Source organism: Aptenodytes patagonicus, chromosome 8 (genome assembly GCF_965638725.1).
Source record: "Aptenodytes patagonicus chromosome 8, bAptPat1.pri.cur, whole genome shotgun sequence".
NCBI lineage: Eukaryota > Metazoa > Chordata > Aves > Sphenisciformes > Spheniscidae > Aptenodytes > Aptenodytes patagonicus.
The window spans coordinates 24949263-24967118 of NC_134956.1; the positions used below are offsets into that span (position 1 = coordinate 24949263).

General features: G+C 47.3%; 2 protein-coding genes and 1 long non-coding RNA gene across 3 annotated transcripts; 2 read left to right on the forward strand and 1 right to left on the reverse strand.

Annotated features, from left to right (window-relative positions):
* Window positions 1–333: 333 nt before the first annotated feature.
* LOC143164288 (uncharacterized) lies at window positions 334–3022 on the reverse strand. Its single transcript, XR_012996047.1, has 2 exons — window positions 2964–3022; window positions 334–2302 (listed from the first exon to the last, which is right to left on the reverse strand). It is a non-coding gene; the product is annotated as an uncharacterized LOC143164288 (long non-coding RNA).
* Window positions 3023–3321: 299 nt separating this feature from the next.
* Window positions 3322–9635, forward strand: THUMPD3 (THUMP domain 3 tRNA guanosine methyltransferase). The gene is made up of 9 exons (XM_076346731.1): window positions 3322–3552; window positions 4095–4172; window positions 4693–5229; window positions 6355–6485; window positions 6920–6989; window positions 7375–7490; window positions 7674–7784; window positions 8034–8157; window positions 8422–9635. The coding sequence occupies exons 1-9, from the start codon at window positions 3322–3324 to the stop codon at window positions 8551–8553; spliced, it is 1530 nt and encodes a 509-aa protein (XP_076202846.1). The 3' UTR covers window positions 8554–9635.
* Window positions 9636–12243: 2608 nt separating this feature from the next.
* Window positions 12244–15017, forward strand: LOC143164287 (von Hippel-Lindau disease tumor suppressor-like). The gene is made up of 3 exons (XM_076346732.1): window positions 12244–12463; window positions 12898–13008; window positions 13428–15017. The coding sequence occupies exons 1-3, from the start codon at window positions 12244–12246 to the stop codon at window positions 13610–13612; spliced, it is 516 nt and encodes a 171-aa protein (XP_076202847.1). The 3' UTR covers window positions 13613–15017.
* Window positions 15018–17856: the final 2839 nt, after the last annotated feature.

Below are 17856 nucleotides of genomic sequence, written 5' to 3' on the forward strand. Positions count from 1 at the left end.
TCCTGCTTTAACGGAACTTTTCTTCTTCTGGGAGCCAATTCGATTTCTTGGCTCTGGGAAAGGGGGATCATAAGGGACATGAAAATACAACTCTGGTTTTGTCTTGAAGACAGTTTGTCATTTTTTCTCTCCTACCAAAACACAGGTCCAATATTGTCTATATGGAAAAAATACATTGGCTGTTTGGATAAATGAGAACACGTATGCTACTACCGGTCTGACCACACGCACTGACTCCCACGGAATAGCACGGCAAGAGTTCCTTTTTCCACCTACATTTGCGACACTACGTCCCAGCTTACATATTTATGCAGCACCAACTACCAACATATCTATGGTCTGCTTCTACAGAAAGAGATAGAAATGAGATAATACACAGTTGAAAACCAGGTTTTTTTAATCTCATAGTCACTCAAGGCGGCTTTGAAATACACAGGAGCTTTCTATAACCAAGGGTTGATCAAAGAATGAGAATTAAAATACTGAGATTCCACAGAAACCGTTCTGAGTTTTGCCAGGGTCAGCTCTCTTCTGTCCCATAAAGTGCCGAGCAGATGCCGTCACCGCAGTGCATCACCATGTTCCCACTGAAAGCAGCTGCAAAGTTCTCATAAGGGTTCAACAAATACAGCAATTTCAGTGGCAGCCAAGGACACCCAGACACTCACACGGCTGCGTCTGCACCTTTCAGATCACATGGGGGGACTATCCTCTAACTCACTGTATGGGACCCTTCTCAAGATAAGATCTTAACAAAAAAGTTAACGCAGTTACATGTATTACACTGCCAGTGTGCCTCCCACATAGGAGGGTTTGTCCTGAATCCTTAGGTGAAAACTTCTCCTTACACCCACTGTCACACATTGTGCCACGCGCTGTTGGTCTTAATGGTTTTGCTTCTGTCATTCATAAAGGTAACGCCTCCACCTACTTAAACTGAAAGATGCTTCGGCTCTACATTTACAGAGCACGTCAGGAGTTTTTAGGAGGAAAGCCGCAAGCTAAGTGTGGTATTATCCTAAGAAACAGTCTTGCACGGGTATTAGACAAACAGATGTCTTCAGCTACCGTAGGACCTGGCCACTGGCAGGAAATAATTCTGCGAGTGGTGCTTGGACAGATTTCAAGAGCTGAAGCATGGCAGGCTGATTACCGGTTCTCACCTTTCAATCTGAGACCAACTGGGAAAGGTCAGAGCTGCTGCTGCTGATAGGCCAGACACATGGAATTAATTTCAGTGTCTGGCAAACACCTTCACCAAAATATGCTGAAAATTCTGCTATTTAAAGTAGCTCAGCAAGCCGAGTTCGTTATCCCACTTGAATCACAAAGCTCTCCCTTGCTACAGGCGTTGTTGCAGCACAGAGCTAAGCGAAATCTGTAAAATCGATGTGAGCAGCAAGACAACACACACCCGGGGACCTGGCCTGCTCGGGTTCCCTGCTGCTGCCGGGAGCTGCGCGAGCCAGGTCAGCGCTGTGCGCGGCGTGCCCACGCTGCTCTGCAGGCACAGAGCCTGTGAGCGGGATGCTCTGTACTGCGGTAGCCGGCAAACCACGCTAACATTATCTACAACTCAGAAAATACTGCGTTAAAGGTGTAGCGTCACGGGCTACTTCAGCAGTCGCCAGGGACATAATGCATGGGGATATGCGGTTTGTGCAGCCACCATCACACCCCGCATCGCGGCACTGTCACTGCGCTGAAAAGATCTTGCAGGGTGCCAGCTGTGGTTTAGAAGATGCAATGCGCCCAAGTGGTTCTCTCTGCTTTAGCTTATTTTTAAGTTCCCATCAAAGAAGCCATTTCACAGAGACTTTTTCCAGCATGTTTATGACCCAAATTCCATGGTTTTAATTCTGTATTTTCAGAGTTGAATCACAAGTTAAAAATAAACTGATGGAATAAACCCCACACCTTCCCTCTCTCAGACACACTCTCACACGCATACTTCTCATGTGAGAGCAAGGCGATGCTTCAGAAGGCTTAATGGCAAGAGCAGTGCTTCAGGCTTGTTATTGAAACGTCACGGCGGAATCAGAACCTACATAGGAAAATGAAAATAAACAGTGCTGTTGCCAGTACGCGCTGCAACTGCGGAAGAACAAGCTGCCGGGACACGTCGTGTTTACATTTATAAATCCAATGCTGGGAAAAGGTAAAGACTGAGGGATGTGAAGAAGAGAGGAGGAGGGAAATCAGTGCCTCTGCGGCTTCAGGCGGCTCACGCTTTGTTATACCGACGCAGTCGTGGTCACGGAAGATATTTAGGGTGGCCTGTCTCCCTTTCTTTCTGCGTCTCCTGAAAAAAAACATTTAGCTGCTAGTATTTTATTTAAAAATCAATTCTAGCGCTGGAAACATGCCAAAGACAACAGCCAGAAGATCAAGGAAATTCAGCGCTTTTCGTAACAGGGGAACAGAAAGGAAACGGCCACCCATGGTTTGCCACCCAACGGCAAGCGACCGCCGGCGGCCGCCGCGGCTCACCCGCCGCGCAGCGCTCACCCGGCAGGGCCCGCCGACGGCTCCGCCAGAGCCCCCCGCCGACCCACCGGCGCGGCGGGACGTTCCCGCCCCCTGCGCCGCAGCGGGGCGCCGAGGGGGGCTGCGGGGGGCGCCGAGGGGGGCCCCAGGGGGAGCTGCGGGGGGCTGCGGGGGCCCCGAGGGGAGCCCCGGGGGGAGCTGAGGGAGCCCCGAGGGGAGCTGCCGCCGCCCCCCGAGGGGAGCTGCCGCCGCCGCCCGCGCAGGCCGGGGCCGCGGCCCACTACTGGGCTGGTAACCTGCGGCTGTAACCCGGGGCTCCGCGCCGTTAACGCTCCTCGAGGAAGCCGTGACCGGCCGGCGCTAGGTCGGAAGAGCAGCAAGGCGCACCGGCCCGCGGCCTGCGCGGACCCGCCTTCCCCGCCCCGGGCCTTCTGCTCGCAGCCGCCCAGTCGCCATCCGGCGGGACAAAACTCTACCTCTCTGCCCGCGGCCGCCGCCTGCCCCGCACCGCCGCGGGCCGCTCCCGAGGCGGCGGCTCGGGCCGCTCCCGCCCTCGCCCCCCCCTCCCCGCCCGGGGCGCGGGGCCGCGGGCGCCGGGTGCCCCGCCGTCGGGCAGCAGGGGGCGCTGCCGCGCTGCCGCCAGTGCGCGGGCGCGGCGCCCGGCCCGGAAGCGGAAGGGGAAGGAAGGGGCGGGCGGCGGCGGCGCGTGGTGCTGCGTGTGCCGGCGGCGGTGCCGGTTGGGCGGCGGGAGGCCCCGGCGCTGCGCGGCCCGGCCCGGCCCGGCCCGGCCCTGCCCGGCGGTCACCGTCCGCCGGCGTCCCTCGGCGGCGGGGCATGGCGGAAGCGGAGGCGGCCGGCGGCGCGGGGGAGGGCGCGGCGGCGGGTCAGGGTCCAGCCCCGGCCGAGGAGGGCGCGGAGCTCGCGGCCGTCGTCGGCGCCACCGTGCCCACCGGGTTCGAGCTGACGGCGGCCGAGGAGGTGCAGGAGAAGCTGGGCTCGGCCTCCAGGATCAGCAGGGACCGGGGGAAGATCTACTTCGAGGTCCCGGCCCGGGGCCTGCCGCAGGTCCGCGCGGGCTGCCCGCCCCGCCCCGCTCCCCGCCCCGCTCCCGCTCCCCGGGCGGCGGCCCCGGCCCGCCGCGGCTCCCGCTGCCGTCGCCCGCTCCGCCGGCGGGGCCCTGGGGGGCGCCGGGCGCGCCTGTCGGCCTTGCTCCCCCCCGGCAGCCGCGGCCGTGACTGGGCTGGCGGCGGTTGTAATGCGGGCGGCTGGATCCTGGCCCGTCACGAGCGAAATCCCTGGGGTTTAGAGGCGTTCGTGACGAAAAACACTTCAAAGTTCTGCTTTGGCTGTCTTGGCTCAAGAGCTACGTCCAGGTCTATTTTGTTTTCGCAAGGGTAGATGAAGTCAAAGACGGGGAGCTTAAATCGGTGCAAAGAAGTCTTCCCTCTGGCTTTGCACGTAAATTGATAACCCCCGCGTAAACAAAAGCGGAAAAACGCGGTCTCCTAAATCCAGCTGTAAGGCGACAAAATTCTAATGACGATAAACACCGTCCCCTAGACGTACGTGGTCAGTAACGTGCCACCGCCGTTTCTCATTTCCCCTAGGTCCATCGCCTAAGGTCAGTGGATAATTTATTTGTTGTCGTTCAGGAGTTCAAAGACTATCAATTTAAAGAAAACAAGGTGAGTTGCTCCTCACTTTCCAACCAGTTCTGTGTCTTGGAGAGGTTTTTTTAATTTAAGACTAGTTTCAGAAAGTACTCGGTTTCATGAACAAGGGGTTTTTTTATTTTATTTGCGATATTATCCCAGTTCCTCTTTGCTGGCTTGTAAAACGGGAGCGCGGTCGTGTTGTCTAACATCGTTTCTTCAGTTAAATATGTTGCATGGGCAAAATCTAGGATGAGAGCCGATACCATGCTTGTAGGTCACGCTTAGACACGGGACGGTAAAGTATCGCTCCGGTCACTTAACTTAGTGTTAGCTGTTTATTTGACAAGATAAATGATGAAATACCATGGGTCCTGTGACTTTAAGTGCAATTCAGTTTAGTTATGGCAAAAATAGCACAAAAAGCTGTAAGCTTTGCTTAAATGTATAGCGGGTTACATGTTTAGGAGACTAATTTGAGAGACTTTAAAAAAGGATAGCTTTTAAAGGGATGGAGTGACTTCAAAGCACAACTGTTTTTTGTCTTTTAAAGGAAGATGCTCTAAAGGATTTGGAAGATTTGGTTAAAAAACTGCCTTGGACCGATCCGTTGAAAGTTTGGGAGCTGAACAACAGCTTAAAAAAGAAAAAGACAAAACGCAAAAAACATAATCTGCAGAGCACTGCAAGCAAAGAGAAGTTGAATGACGATGGAGACGAGGAAGGAAGAGATCAAAAAGACGCTAGTAAACAGGAGGACCGTGCCCAAAACGCTGCAGGTGTAGAACCCGTTAGCGGCCAGGATTCAGAAAAGACACAAGGAGTGGCATCCCGAAACGGGGGGGAGGAGGAGGAGGATAATGAACAGTCAGATGCTAAAGACGAATTGCAGGCAGGTTCTGGGAGCGAGACCAAGGCTGGTGACGGTAAGACAAGCGAAGGAGAGGCGAAGGTGTTGAAGTTCCGTGTGACGTGCAACAGGGCAGGAGACAAGCACAGTTTCACGTCAAACGAGGCTGCAAGAGACTTCGGTGGAGCTGTGCAGGAGCACTTCCAGTGGAAGGCTGACATGACTAACTTTGATGTAGAGGTATAGTGTTGTGCCTTGGAAATACCTACGTTTCTGTTGTAAAAATTCTTAGTTCTTAATTCTGACGCTTAGAGCTCTCCAAAATGCCTTCAAAAGATGACTCTGGAACTAAAGACTGGTAATGCTGAAATCACGTCCTCCTCAGAAGCATTCACTTCATTGACCCTCAGATCCCACCACTTGCTCGTGCTTTGGCTATCCATAATAATAATCTCTTTTGTGGCCCGGCATGGGTACCTCTCCTCTTCCTCGCGTCCCTCTTTTGCTCTGCAAACACTGTTGTCTTCTCCTCAGGTTAACTGATTAACATCACTACACCCAGTGAAGCCGAGCTGGTCCCCAAAAGCTTTCCGCTCTCCCTCAACCACAGCCAAAGCTCTGGTACCAAGTAGCCCCTCCTCCTGTAGTGTTTGGTCTCGTTCATATTTAAATATAATGTAGGCGCCTTCTGCTGTACTTCTGCCCTCATTAAATCTTTCCTTAATCCATTGTTTTATATCGGTGTAAGTTAACAGAAGATATTCCACCTAGAAGCTGTAGTTTTATGGGTGAAGGGGACAAAAAGGGTTAACATTAACCGGTGTTTATTTCTTATCATGGGGAAAGCAGAGATTTGGAAAGGGCGACCAACAGACGTGATCCATCAGTGGTGAGGGACCACCATTTTCTGAGGGGCAGAAAAACTAAGTTTTTCTTGCAAGTCTGTTAAGCGCTGGCCCACTGTTCTATAACAATATTTTCACCTTCCAAATGAACGTGGTGGAGGGGACCAGGAATATGACTTTTATTGCTGCTTTGCAAATGCTTCCCTGTGACTTGCAGGGCTTACCTGACTTCTCCCCCATACTTGGAAAACAAAGCTTTTTAAAAGTCGGCATAACGGTTACAGCACTTTTTGAAGTCTTGTGTAAAAGATTCCGTGTGAATGAGAAAAATGCGTGAACGCTCTCCTGAATTTTGTCCATTGTTGCCATTAAAATGGTGCATTGCTTTTCTTCCAAGAACGCTCTTTTATACGTAGGTCCTGTTTTTTAAGCTACCATCTGAGATTCTCATAAATATTTACCAGGCATACTACGGAAAACTTCTGTTACTCCTGAAATTTAGTTCACGTTTTTTCTTTAGGTTCTTCTGAATATTCACAATAATGAAGTAGTTGTGGGTATCGCATTAACTGAAGAGAGTCTTCACAGAAGAAACATTACACATTTTGGACCCACGACTCTTCGTTCAACTCTCGCTTATGGCATGCTTAGGTCAGTGCAATTGCATGGTATTATATTATTCTCAGTTAACAAGTCATTTTGTTTCAGAAATTAGATCCTTTATCCCCCCCCCCCCCCCGCTTCCTCAAAAGCCATTTCTGTTAATTCTTGAAAAAAGAAAAAGAAAAAAAAAAGCATAGTTGCTGAAACAGTGTGCTTTGTAATTAGCAGTGGATGTTTTCCAGCTAAGTAAAGTAAACGTTTGCTGTGTTAGCCAATTTTCAAAATACTGTACCGCATTCTTGAAAAGTATTTCACTGTATTGCTGCTTATAAAATGCTAATTAACGGATGGAAAAAATAATCACATAGAAGTTTTTCTGTTAGAAGGGTAGAATCAGAGTGAGTAAAATAGTTGTTTTGCTTCCTTACAGAAATTCACATTTTTAAGACTTTCCTCCCTACATCTCTTTTTCTGTTCCTCAGACTCTGTGATCCACAGCCAACGGATATCATAGTTGATCCCATGTGTGGTACAGGTGCAATACCAATAGAGGTGATTCTTCCTTTATTTTTTAACTTACTAAAACTTGACAGTATCTGCAACTGAATAATACGTGTAAGTTTTCTTGGTAATAACTGAATAGCGAACTCCGAAAGTATCTCCCCAACTTTTAAACAGACACAAATACACTTTTTGTAAATGACCTCATTTTCCTTCCCAAAGCTGTAGCAGGAAGAAACTAATCCCAAAAGTATTTCGAACTTTTAAGGTGCATAATACCTATAACAGAGATCTGTTACAGAACTTTAAAATCATTGACATCCACTTCCAGTTGTTTTGTTGTATTCTGTCATATTTAAGTAATTCTTCTGTTTGTTTTGTTTTAAATGAGGTAATGTTGATGCTAATGTTGCTTATTATCAATATTTCCCCCCAGGGAGCTACAGAATGGCCTAGCTGCTACCATATTGCTGGTGATAACAACCCACAAGCTGTAAAGAGAGCAGCAAACAACATCTGTTCTTTACTAAAGAAAAATGAGAATAAGGAAAGGTAAGAAGAGTACGAGTGGTTTTCTTTTCCTGTAGTATCGTATGTAAAGAAATCCATTTTGCCTTGATGCATTTGACTCTCTTGTTCATATTCTATTTATTCTTTTGCTAACATTATGGACCTCCTCAATTTAAAAATATTCTCAGTAAACCGTGTCTGAGATAAACATCTTTGCACTTGCAGCAGTACTTCCCTGGGCATACCCTTAGACATCGTTCAGTGGGATATTTGCAATCTCCCTTTGCGGACTGGATCTGTGGACATCATTGTGTCAGACATGCCTTTTGGAAAGAGGTGAGGTATCACTGGTAAAGTTACTGCGCTTAACTGCCGCTGCTGCATGTGCTTGCCTGCCCAGGGTCAGGGTTCTCTCTAGTTACTTACTTAACTGGGCCTAATGAAGAAGTATTGATGTACTCTATATTAAAAATGCAGGTTGAAATTAATAGTAAATGTCCTGAATGAGCTAATCCATGTCTGAAAGACCAACAGCAGTTAACTATTTTTCAGTTATCACAAAGGGGATCTTAATTTATTTTGCAGGATAGGGTCAAAGAAGAAGAACTGGGATCTCTATCCAGCCTGCCTTATGGAGATGGGCCGGATCTGCACACCAGGGACAGGCAGGGCTGTGCTGCTTACGCAGGACAAGAAATGCTTTGCCAAGGTATGTTCTGCGAGAGAAAACCGAACCTATTTACACTTGAAAATATATTGAGGAAAAAATTGTAAGCTGACTTCATTACAGAAGATGATCTATTTTTAGAGCAGTAATTAGTAACATTTAAACGCAGTTTTGGACCTGAAGAGTCATTTGATGTTGCCATCAGATGTGATTTAGAATAATCAAAAATAATTTCTGAAGGAAATTTACCCTTACTGTCTTACCTTGAAGCCGCCACCGCTCTTTGTCTGTTGTTTTGCGTTGTAGGCCTTGTCACGAATGGGACACATCTGGCGCAAAGGTCAGACTGTGTGGGTGAACGTAGGGGGACTTCATGCTGCGGTGTATCTTCTGAAACGCACCTGGGAAAGAGCAGAGGAAAAAAGATCATTCTGGTAACCTGCGTGGAAGAAGACAAGAGGCACCTCCAGAATTTGTTGGATAGCAGTCTGGTCAAGCGGACACCTGAGAGCATAGGTCTGTCAATTCCTAAGAAAAAAACCCAAACGACCTATGTAGAAATTGTGTAACACGAATATCCAGCCAGGGATCAACTTGAGAGCTACCAGTTGTGCTATGTGTTCTGAAACCTTGTTGTTTGACACCTCCTTCCTCCCTGCCACCCAAACTGAAATTCAGTAGCGCAATTAGTAATGCTTTCCTTTGCCTGAGTCTTCTCTACCATGTCCATTGTATTTTTCAGTTAAATGTTTATTTCCTCTGCTTATAGTAGAAAACATGTTGAGGCAGCCTTGGAGGCAACAGTTAGTTTATTTCCTGAGCTGTAGAAATCATACGTGTATCTTAAAATGACTAACATGACTACTAAGACTGTCATCTTGAAGGGTTTAGAGGTAGTATCTCTTTAATGTAGGACTTTTCCAAATTGAAGTTTTCTGATTTATACCATTGCCCAAATGTAAACTAAGACAATAAACCGGTATCTGTTTTTTATGGTCTGATAAGCAAATGCCAATTAGTAAACAGTATGCTGATGGCTACTGTTTTTCTTACCTGTTACCTCAACTTAGTGCTAGTTATCAGTAAACATCTAATCCGTATTTTAACGTACCACTGCCGTGAGTGAGGGAGGTAACACACACAGCCTTAGCAAACTGTCCGTAGTTACGGTTTGAGAACAGAGATAAGTTTAGCAATTATATTAAAAAGTTCATGTTTTCAGTGTCTACTGTAGACACATCAAGGTGGCAATATGTTTAAATTTATTAGGTGATCTGACTGCTGTAGTTATGCCACAATATTTACAAAAATATATTACCTGTTGAATAACTTGAAGTTGCAAATATTTTTTCTTCTGTAAATGTACTGTGATTTCTCAAGCCTCTTACTCTTTGCTCATCAGAGGCTGAAAACACTAGTTACCGGTTTGCCATTTTCATTAAAGTGTATTCGTGCTAAGTATGTGTAAGTGTTGAGAGGTGAATTAACAAGTATTAAAGTTTCAGAAGTTTTGCATAGGAGGTAAGTCTTAATTGTATTCTTTTTCTGGTCCGTGTGCAGTAAAGGATAATGCAGCCCTTCATTTACTACACAGTTGTCTTTCTGGATAAAAGAGTGCCAACAGCTTCCATTTAATTCTTTCCCACACTGCATGGTTTATATGACAGCGTCAAGGTGATGCACGCAGTTGTCGCATGAGGTGGCTATCTAAGTACCCCTGCTCTAGTGAACTCTACAACTTAACCTGGATGTGTTGCATTCTTAAAATGCATTAACACCTTAGTGGTTTGTTACTGTTGATTTATTATTTTTTAAGGAAAGCTAAGCACAGTAACATTTTAAGACCTTACAGTGTGTATTTTGAAGTTTGGGTTTTTTTTTTTTCTTGAGTTAAAGATCAGAATGAGATTAGTAAAATGCCAGTCATCCCTTTTGGCCTGAAAGGTGATAGGGTCATGTTTTGTTTTTTAAACCACAACTAACATTAAATAGATTCAAATCAGGTTGATGTGACTTAGCAAACGAGGCTTTAACTAACATCAGGAGATGGGAACCAAAATTATTGACCGCTGCAAAGAATTTGTATTTGATCTTCAATACTCGTCACACTAAAATGTCTGGCCTCGCGTAGTTTTGTCATATTTCATAGGAAACCGTAAGTCTGAAATCACTAAAGAATGCAGGAACAGGAAGATGTACAGTGATACCTGTACATCTCTGCTTTCTTACAGATGTCAATCTGTGCTCAGAGTTGTACAATTTAAAGCAGTTTCTCTTAAAGATTGCGCTTCTGTTTCTATGGAAGATTGGTACCAAACACTGAGGAATAACAGCATTTTTCAGTTAACGCAATTGGCCTCATTGTTTATACATGCTGTGTAATCCCACAATGCTGCACACAGTTTCTTACAGTACCGGTAAGTATCTGAAATACGTGCTCCTTCCATGATGTGAATCTACTGTTTCCCCCTCGCAGAAGGGAAGTGGGGGAAGTGACTTCTTTTGAACAAGAAGGGCCAGCAAGCAGGTCTCCCTGACAGTTCTTGCACGTCCAGCTGTGTAACTGACAGATGATGGCTTCTCTTGTGTCATTCTCTACCAATTTACATACTTCTCCCTCACAGAGGGAGGCTAGAGGGACAGTACAGAAATTACGAAAGGACCCCTCATCCAAGTCTCGTTGCAGAACGTTAAGTATTCTAAAAGAAAAAGCTGAAGAGAGGTGTTGAGACACACGAGGAAAAGGCACTGTCTCGATACTTTCAGCACTGTAACCTGCAATGATTGTAGAGAAAAACATGTGTCCTGGTTTCAGCTGGGATAGTTAATTTCCTTCCTAGTAGCTGGTACAGTGCTGTGTTTTGGATTTAGGATGAGAGCAAAGTTGATAACACACCGATGTTTTAGTTGTTGCTAGGTAATGCTTGCACTAGTCAAGGACCTTTCAGCTTCCCATGCTCTACCGACTGAGCAGGCTGGAGGTGCACAAGAAGCTGGGAGGGGGCACAGCCAGGACAGCTGACCCAGACTGGCCAAAGGGACATTCCATACCATGGGACGTCATGCTCAGTACATAAACTGGGGGAAAGCTGGCCGGGGGGGGCCGCTGCTCGGGGACTGTCTGGGCATCGGTGGGTGGTGAGCAATTGCATTGTGCATCACTTGCTTTGTGTATTACTATTACTATCATATCATCATCATCATTTTATTTCAATTATTAAACTGTTTTTATCTCAACCCACGAGTCTTTCTAACTTGTGCTCTTCCAATTCTCTCCCCCATCCCACCGGGTGGGGGGAGTGAGCGAGCGGCTGCGTGGTGCTCAGTTGCCAACTGAGGTTAAACCATGACAAGATGCTAAACCGCCTTCACGCACGAAGTGCTGCGTTTTGAGGGGTATCTGTTGTCACATACTCGACAAAGCCGGACATCATCTGAGGAAGCCCACCGACCTTTCCAGAACGGCTGAAGGCCTTTGCGTGTAGAGCAGACTTAAACCCGTCAGTGCTTCAAGCCCGGTATTTGTTAAAATCCTTTTTGCAGAAAGCCTGCCAGAGCAGCTCCAGCCCCGGCGTTCCCCGCAGGACGGCTGGGCTCGCTGGCGAGGAACGTCCCTGTGGAAGCAAGATCATAAAATCATGGAATCATTGAGGTTGGAAGAGACCTCTAAGATCATCGAGTCCAACCGTTGACCCACCACCACCATGCCCACTAAACCATGTCCCTAAGCGCCTCATCTACACGTCTTTTAAATATTTCCAGGGATTTTGACTCAACCCCTTCCCTGGGCAGCCTGTTCCAATGTTTCACCACTCTTTCAGTAAAGAAATTTTTCCTCACGTCCAATCTAAACCTCCCCTGGCGCAACTGGAGGCCGTTTTGGCCAAGACCGGACCTCCTAAGGATTTCCTGGCTGTAACTTCCGCGCTGTGAGCACGTTTCCCTCTTCTCTAACGCGCAGCCCAGCTGCCGGCACCGCCAGGCCACCGACGGTGGCGGCCGCGGCGGCAGGAGCCCGCCCGCTCCCCGCCGCGGCGGGCCCGGCGACGCGCATGCGCCAGGGGGCGGTACCGCCCCCTGGCGCATGCGCGTCGCCGGGCCCGCCGCGGCGGGGAGCGAGCGAGGGGGATGTCGCCGCCGGGGCCGGGGCCGGGGCCGGGGCCGGGGCCGGGGCCGGAGGGCGGCGGGCCGTGCCTGCGCTCCGTCAACACGCGCGAACTCTCCGAGGTGGTTTTCAACAACCGCAGCCCCCGCTCCGTCCTCCCGATCTGGGTGGACTTCGAGGGCAGGCCGCGCTACTACCCGGTCCTGCAGCCGCGCACCGGGCGGATCATGCACAGCTACCGGGGTGGGTGCGGCTGGCCGGGCCGGGGCGCCGGGGGGGGTGCGGTTGCCGGCGGGCACCGGGCGGGCGGGCTGGCTGGTGGCGGCGGCGGGCCTCCCCCGGGCTTCCTCGCGGGTGCGGGAATGAAACGCCGCCCTTCGGGGTCCGGGCACGGCAGCCCCGGCCAGCTGCGGGAGGCCGTCCGGGAAGCAGAAGCCTGCTTTCCGTGACCGGGCGTATCGGCTCGGCTCGGGAGGCCAGGAGACCGCACCGCTTTCCTTTCCTCTCCGCCCCCGCTCCCCGGTGACATCCCCCGGTCGCGCAGGCGACCAGGGCCGCGGCGGTGGCCTCTAAAGGAGAGCTCGGCTGGAGAGCAGATGGGTTCCTTACGGGTGCCCCTGAAAACTGCTCGTTAAAAAGCGCGGTAACGGCTGCGTTTCCACCTTGTTCTCTCCCAGGTCACCTCTGGCTGTTCCGGGACGCGGGGACAAACGATGGACTCCTTGTCAACCAGCAGGAGCTGTTTATCGCGGCTCCCAACGTGAACAAAGCAGACATCACGCTGCCAGGTAAAGAGAACAGGACTGCGCATGTCGTGGAAACTGATGAGTTTTGTACTTGATCTCTTTGCACTTCAATGTAAGGACCTAGCGAGAAATCAGGTACTCCAGTAATAAAATCTAGCTGTAAAGTAGGAAGAGATCGTGAGGGTTTCTAGATAGAGCTGTGTCACCCCACTGTACTGGTTAGAGCTATTGACAGACCTCTCATAGATGTCTCTGATGGGTTTTGTAGCGTGCCTCACGACAGGAAACAACAAGTTCTCTTCCTCTCTTTCGCGTGAATTTAGTGTGTTGTGAATAACGCTGCTACATGTTATGTTCTGTATCCGCGTACTTGGAGAAGAACTGTCTGTGTTTGAGGCAGCAGCTCATGAGAGCCCTTCTGACGAGGTCATGTGTGTGTGTGTGTTTGTTTTTAACCTCAGTGTTCACCCTGAAAGAGAGATGTCTCCAGGTTGTTCGCAGTCTGGTCAAACCGATGGACTACAGGAAACTGGATATTGTTCGATCGCTATACGAAGAGCTGGAAGATCATCCTGATATTAGGAAGGATCTTCAGCGGCTTTCTCTGGAGAGAAGTGAAACGCTGAGGAACGGAATTCTGGAATAACGCGATTACTCGCTCCAGACTCTTTAAATAGCAAACCACTGAGTTGAAGCAGGGATAGTCACCGCGAAACGTGCCGAGAACTAATGTCTGTATTTTAAGTTCTGAAACACCAACTCAGTTAAATTGATGATGTCAAGTCAGATCCAAAAGACTAAACAGCACGTAGAAGCACACCGGGTTCCTGGTGGTTCAGTTCTGTTCTCCGTGACGTGTATTGCAAACCGATGTCTCTAGAGGCCTTGCGTGGGTGAAGCTCAGCAGTTTTGTTTGGACTGTCTCAGAACACTGCACAGGGACATAAGATCAGGGCATCTGTTTGGAGAATACGCATACAGATTAACTTTCGTTGTATTAGAAAGTAAATTGCAGCAAGGATTCATTTAATCCAGACTCTAATGATTGTAAGTGGCAGACCAACACCAGTTTTGCTTGAATAATTTGTTTTCGATGGAATTCCACTCTCTCACACTTAGCCTAGATTTGCCCGTGAATCGCAAAGCATGTGGGTGTGTGCGTGTATGTGAGGGTTTCCATCACCACCTTTGGAGGACCTGGCCTGAAGCATTACGTTGGTGGAAAGATGACGTGTAAATGCTTGGGATTTTTTCTGCCTCTTACCTTTGCGTTCATAAACCCATGTCATACCCGCTCTGAGGCTGACACATTTTTACACAGATCATACCTTGAATGCCTTATTTGTCCTTCATGATTGGATTCTTGCCTAGTTGATCTCAAGGTGATCCAACCTAGTCCGCCATATAGACTGGATCCTAGTTTTGGGACACCTTTCTCCTCCACAGCTGCTTCCCCAGCTTCCTGTACAGGCATATCGGGTAGCGTTCGTAGAAGGTAGATGCTTTGAGTCCTGCCTTTTCCCATCGCAATGCAGTAGTTCGGGTCGTAGTGGGGGGCCTTTTCAGGGAGTGTGGACCAGTGAAGTTGCTGTCTCGTCAGGAGCAGACAGCAGACTGTATCAGCTCCTACAGGCCTATTGCTAGATCCAGCTCACAAACAGACCCATGCTTTATTACAGGCTAGATAAGCAGAGAAAACATTTCTTTACCTATGTTCTGTTCCCCCCATACCTCAGTTAGGACGTGTATTTGTGTGAATGTACACACGTAATTCAAAGCAACATTGCTTTTAGCAGATGCACGGATTGTCCACCAAGTAACAGACGTAGTGCTGTTCAATGTTAGAAGCAGATTGGTAGGAGATTATAGCAGGTTATTTCTGTGGCATACATTTCTTTCCAGTTATACATTCAAAGAAACACAGCTGTGAAACTGAGAATATCAATGTATTCTGTAAGTATTAAATGTCTCCCCTTTTTGTAGACTTGTTTTTCTTACGTATTTGAAGTGTATGAATTGACCTTTGTCATAAAAATGTAAATCCATGCTAACTTTTTTACTCTGTCAAATAACTTCACAGTGCTTGTGCCTGTCTGCATGTATTCCTGCAACACTCCTGAAAGTCATTCTAGTTGATCAGCAACAGATACTTTCATATTGAGTTTCTAAACTGCTCCGCCCCCTGTTCCTGCAAAACTGTGTTGTGGCCAACACTAAACTGTTACCACGACTTTAGGCAGTGTCTGTGCGTGAACGTAGCTACGTTACAATTTCTGCTTTTACCACCTTTTGCAGATCTCTTTCAGAGACAAGTGAGCCTGTGCAGGCCTCAGGAGTAGACATCAGTAAGTCACCCAGCTCCTAGGGAGCCCTTAGGTTCGAGGGTGCCGCGCTGTGCTCCTGCAGGTGGGGTCCTGCAGATACCCGAGAGGAATTTCTCTCCTGATGTCCTTGTGATGCTGTGCGTTAGGATTAACGTGGCCGTGCTGCCAGCCAGTTGCAGAAAACTGGCCTGCTTGACTCCGTGGTTTTTCTTTTAATGTAGTAGGTATTAGGTCTTAGGTTTAACAGATCTGTACATATCACAAACATTCTGTATATTTCTGATTTACGTGGGGTCTGTGATCTCTTCGATTATTAGAATAATTAGATTATTATAATCTTATTGGAATAATTTAAATTTATTCCATTAGTCTGTGACTTCTTCCAGTATACAGCCAGTCAGTAACACTTTCCTAGTACAATGTTTATCGCTGCTAATGGATCAGATTCCTTGGATTCCTGCATGTTAGCAGACAGAAAAGCATACTGCCAAAACAAACATATGAAAACTACCTCATGATCTCATCGCTCATAGAACTACCTCATGAACTCATCGCTCATAGGAGTACCCTGTCTTTGCTTAACTTTAGTTACATTCACTGAATTCCAAGGCAACTTAAATCCTGAGCTAAAGAGCAGCTCCTGATGGGCAACAATTAGTTGTGGATGCTTTGTGTTAACTTGCTGTGGTTCAGTCTATTTTCTAAGGGACATTTTCTGTCCACTCTTTCAAAGATTGACCTGAGGGTGATTTGTTACTGTGTAGGAATGAACCGAGGATCTGTCAGTCCCTGGACAGCCTGACTGATGAGGGTACACCCAAAGCAGGGAGCATTGGATTGTTCCTCAATGGCTGTTCAACTTAAATTGCATAAAAATGCAGAAACAATTGTCGGGGTAGAGACCATCCTTCAACTATGTGCTGTCATCTGCAGTCACATATCTACAGTGTCTCTCTACCGCCTTTCCCTCATCAATTTGTGTTTTAAAAGTGAAACTTGATTCTTTGGAAGACTGTGTGCTATTACCCACAGAATCCCAAGTAGAAGGTGGCATTTCCCTGAATCCTTGAGGTATGTGAGTCCTAGGACAAGAATTTTACAAACCCTGCTTCAGTTCTTTAGCTTTAGCATTTCATTTAAGCACAGATGCTGTCCTTGCACAGCAGGCCAGCTGCTCTCGATCCCCTCCTGAGGTGGCAAATGCCTCATTCGTAGAACAGAGGCCAGACAGGGACTTTTGGATTCCACACCAGGCAGCTGTCTCCAAGTTAGGCACTGTAGCATCTGATTTTTAGTACCAACGTACATTACTTGGATCTAGCTTCACAACTTTATGCTATCATTTCATTCTGCCAACAGTAGCTGACTACTCTTTGCACAGCCACTAAGAGTAGGAAATACTTTATTTTTAAAATAATGACTGCCTCTTGCCTAATGTATAGCAAGAGGCAATCCATGCTTGAAATCTTATACTTTCCCTAGACAAGACAACAAAGGAAATTCTACTTCCATTTCGCAGATGAAATTGAGTTTTCCAAAGTTATGCAAGAAGTCTGGGAGAAGAAGGGACTGAACACAAATAGAAAGTCCAATGCAGAACCCTGTTCATGCAGCTGCCTCCCCTGTTCCTCCCACAGCTGTTTTCTTGCAATGTGGATGGATTTTCTTGTGATACGAATTCTGTAACTGCTTAGCTAATTTTAGCTCTCGCATACCATCTAAGTGTTGATTTTCCTGTTGACAAATCATGAAATACCTTTTTTTTTCCCCATACATCAGGTTTAAAAACCTAGCAACTTCCTCTCTAAGATGAGAAGCACTTAAAAACATCTCTCACAAATAACTGACAAGGTTTTGTTTTTACAGACCACTGAGTCACACCTGATGTTACATTTGATCCTCTTGCCACAGTCTGACAGCACTGTTACAGGTCTTGCTGGTTCCATCTTGTCTTTTTAACCAACGTGGCAGTGATTGTGAGCATTTTAAATAACACCGTCATTTAGCCGGGCTAGTCATAAGAGTCAAATTATCAACTGCTCACAAGACCCTACCATGGACTAGTTTAGTAATAACATCAGCCCAGCCTGTGTATCTTATTTTTTTTAATTAGAGGCATTCTAGCATAAAAGCAATTTGATTACATATTGTTTGTCATTGGAATGCAATAGCTCATAATATTTCTGATATCATTTGGTTTTCATTCTTCAGCCAAACCCATGGCTCGAGTATTTAAACAAAGTGCAAGGCACTGACAGATGTAAGGAAGTAATTGACATAAAAGCCTGTTCCATTAGAATTATTAAAGCAGGTGCATGAATGCTATACTAGAAATTTTTGGTCATTAAAGAACTCCTGTTGATAAAATATGTTTAAGAAAAATAAACAACAAAACTGGATGTTATAGGTAGGTAAACTTCTGGAGAAAGGCTCAACATATGCAAGAAAGTGTATTTCTTCTGTTCTGGAGTGCTCCTTTGGGTGAGAATAAAAACAGACTAGAGAAAAACCCCAGCTGGCTCTAAGACACGAACATTGGAAAATGGAGCCTCCTACTAGTTACTCA